Below are 2,761 nucleotides of genomic sequence, written 5' to 3' on the forward strand. Positions count from 1 at the left end.
CTTAGCAGCTGTTAGCAGCAGTTAGCAATGGTTAGAAACTCTTAGCAGCTGTTAGCAGCAGTTAGCAGCTGCTAGCAGCAGTTAGCAGCTGCTAGCATTGGTCAGCAGTGAGTATCAGCTGTTAGCTCAAGCAGAACAGCAACAGATTCAGCAGAATCGTTACTGAATGTTCTGAGTTTGCTAAACAGACTGAAAAACCTCTACAGTGTGACCAAGAAACAACAACTTCCTGTGAGACTTTAAAAATAAAAGCCTCTTGGAGATCAGCTTAAAACGAACTAAGCCATTCAAGAAGTGGCTGCACACCGACAACCCTGCTGACCCGTTCATGTGACATGACCTCACCTCCACCTGCAGGTCTTCCTCGGGCTGCCGGATTATTGGTGTTACTATGGCAACCTTGCAGTGGGCAGGGACAGGGAGCGGCGGCGTCTGGCGCCTTTTAGGAGGCAGAGCGGGAGGACTGAAACAAGGAGAGAGAGAGCGAAACGGTTAGAGGACACGTCCACAGAATGGACATGTTTGTCCAGAAGGACACACCCCTGTGGTTCTCCAGGAGTGAGACTAACAGCTCCACCTGCTGGTGGCATGCAGGTCCTGCAGTCGCCACAATCAGCTGATCTGGAACAGAGACCGTTTCCTCTCCACTGTTGCCGTATGCTTGACCTTTTCTGATGTGCTAAGTAACGGGGATCCATCGGTCTGGTGATTGGACTGGGCCACGCCACACGACTGGACCAACAGGCCGACCTTCTTTTTTTCTCTCCCTCTTGCTTCGGTGAAGGCGGACGCTTCTTTCCTCTGCTCCCTCCTTAACCCGAACCCTGAATCCATCTTGGAGAAGCTGCTGGTTTCGGCTCAGTGAATCGATCAAACTAACTGAGATGGACCAGAGAGACTTTAGGGAGGATTGAAATTCATAATCTTCCCGACGTCAGACATTCTGTCTCTGAATCGGCTTCCCCCGTGTGGCCTTGGAAGGGCTGCATATCTCTAATCTCCTTGAAGATATGTAAACATGACGCTCTTCCCTCCTCACCCCCTGCTGTTTCCATGGAGCTGTGTGGTTTCATGGCCCTGAGACGTCACCGTCTTCACTCGTGTCTTTGTTTTGTCCTTTTTGTTTCATTTTAATTCCTGTAAAGCATTTGAATTGCCTTGTTGCTGAAATGTGCTATATAAATAAAATCACTCGGTCATTTATGGCCATGAATTGACCCAAAGCAACTTTAGGACGAAATGTCCATGAGGACACCAAGACATTCTGATCAAAGCGGTTCAGTTCCTTCTGGACAACCCAAACAGGTCCCCAAGGACACACTGTCCCCTGAGACACTGTCCTCTGCCTTCATGTCATTGAACAGACGTCCAGCCCGTCCAAAGAAAAGACGAAGCTTTCCTTTGATCAGAAATGAAAACCTCATGTCTCAGTTTGTCCCTCCACTCACACCGACCCAGTCCGGTTCTGGTTCTGATCTGGTTACAGTCTGACCTGCAGCTGGTCGTCTTTCTGGCCGCATCTTCTTCTTCTGCTCTCCACGCAGACAGGAAGTTAGTGGAGAGAGCAATTGTCTGCTTCCTGTTTCTATTTGAGCTCACAGCTCCTCGTTCTCACTGAACATTGGACTCAGCAGAACCAGAACCTGGAGAGGTTCTGGTCCAGTTCAGTGTGAACAGCAGCAAACCGGTCCAGACCCGGTCAGACCTGGACTCACCTGAACGCAGACTCCTGAGGGGGCGTGGCCTGGGGGAGGGGCTCTGGGACGGGCATGGGGGGTTTGGGCGGGGCATGTGTCCCCGCCGCCTTCGTCTTCGTCCCTTCCCCCCGTCCCTTGCTAGAAGGACAGGGCGGCGTCCTAGTGGACGTCTCCTGGTTTTCAACGTCCCTGGATTGTGATTGGACAGGAGACAAGGGGGCGGAACCTTCCCGTCTCTCTGCGACCAATCGGACGAGCTCCTGGAAACCAAAAGACAACATTTACTGTCCCCCGTGGACAAACAGAGGACACAGAGACTGTCTACTGAGGACACCTGTCCTCACCTTGGCACTGTTCAGCACGCCCCTGATCACCGTGGTAACGCTCTCCGAAGACCCACCGTCGTCACGGGAGACGCCCTGAAGCATCACCTGGTCGGCCCAGCGGATCAGCTGAGCGACAGCGCCATAGAGACGGGCGAGTCGGGCGGAGACAGTCTTACTGCGGGGACAGACAGGGTACAGGAGACAGGGTAGACATGGTGTGGACAGGATGAGGACAGCGTCCCCTCCCTCACCTGTCCAGTTCGTCCGGCTCCAGCTCCACCAGCGCCTGGACGGCCTCCAGGATGCCGGTGGAGGCTCCGCCCACCAGGCCGCCCACCATGGACCGGTCCAGGCCCGGTTTGTGTCCTGCGGGTCGGTCCAGGTCCAGTCTGTCCACCAGGGCCTTGAAGTACTGCAGAGAGCTGAGGACGGCGCGCTCCTGGTCCAGCAAGATGGCCGACTGCAGAGAGGCAGCGTCATCAGAACCTCAGGAACATCGGCTACCGGTCGGACCGGGTCGGTTCTCAGGCCGATCCCAGCGTTTTTCAGCCAGTGAATTCACTGACTGACTAAGACTTTGGAAGAACCAGAACCAGAACCAGAACCCCTTGATGTTCCTCTCAGTGTTGATATGGAGGCCTGCTAACGTTGCTAACACTGAAGTGAGCAGTCTGGGTTAGCATGCTAACGTTGCTAACACTGCAGTGAGCAGTCTGGGTTAGCATGCTAACCTGCTAA

At 53.9% G+C, this 2,761-nt stretch overlaps 1 protein-coding gene across 1 annotated transcript in view; it reads right to left on the reverse strand.

The window, feature by feature from the left end:
• LOC103460404 (rap guanine nucleotide exchange factor 1) overlaps positions 1-2,761 on the reverse strand; it is an 11,993-nt gene that overhangs the window by 2,278 nt on the left and 6,954 nt on the right. The window contains exons 4-7 of the mRNA XM_017303277.1: positions 2,275-2,483; positions 2,042-2,198; positions 1,716-1,957; positions 346-463 (exon numbers count right to left, since the gene is read on the reverse strand). Of these exons, the coding sequence (XP_017158766.1) occupies positions 346-463; positions 1,716-1,957; positions 2,042-2,198; positions 2,275-2,483 (726 nt within the window). The remainder of the gene's footprint in view (positions 1-345; positions 464-1,715; positions 1,958-2,041; positions 2,199-2,274; positions 2,484-2,761) is intronic.

Source organism: Poecilia reticulata, unplaced genomic scaffold (assembly GCF_000633615.1).
Source record: "Poecilia reticulata strain Guanapo unplaced genomic scaffold, Guppy_female_1.0+MT scaffold_236, whole genome shotgun sequence".
In the NCBI taxonomy this organism is placed as follows: Eukaryota; Metazoa; Chordata; class Actinopteri; order Cyprinodontiformes; family Poeciliidae; genus Poecilia; species Poecilia reticulata.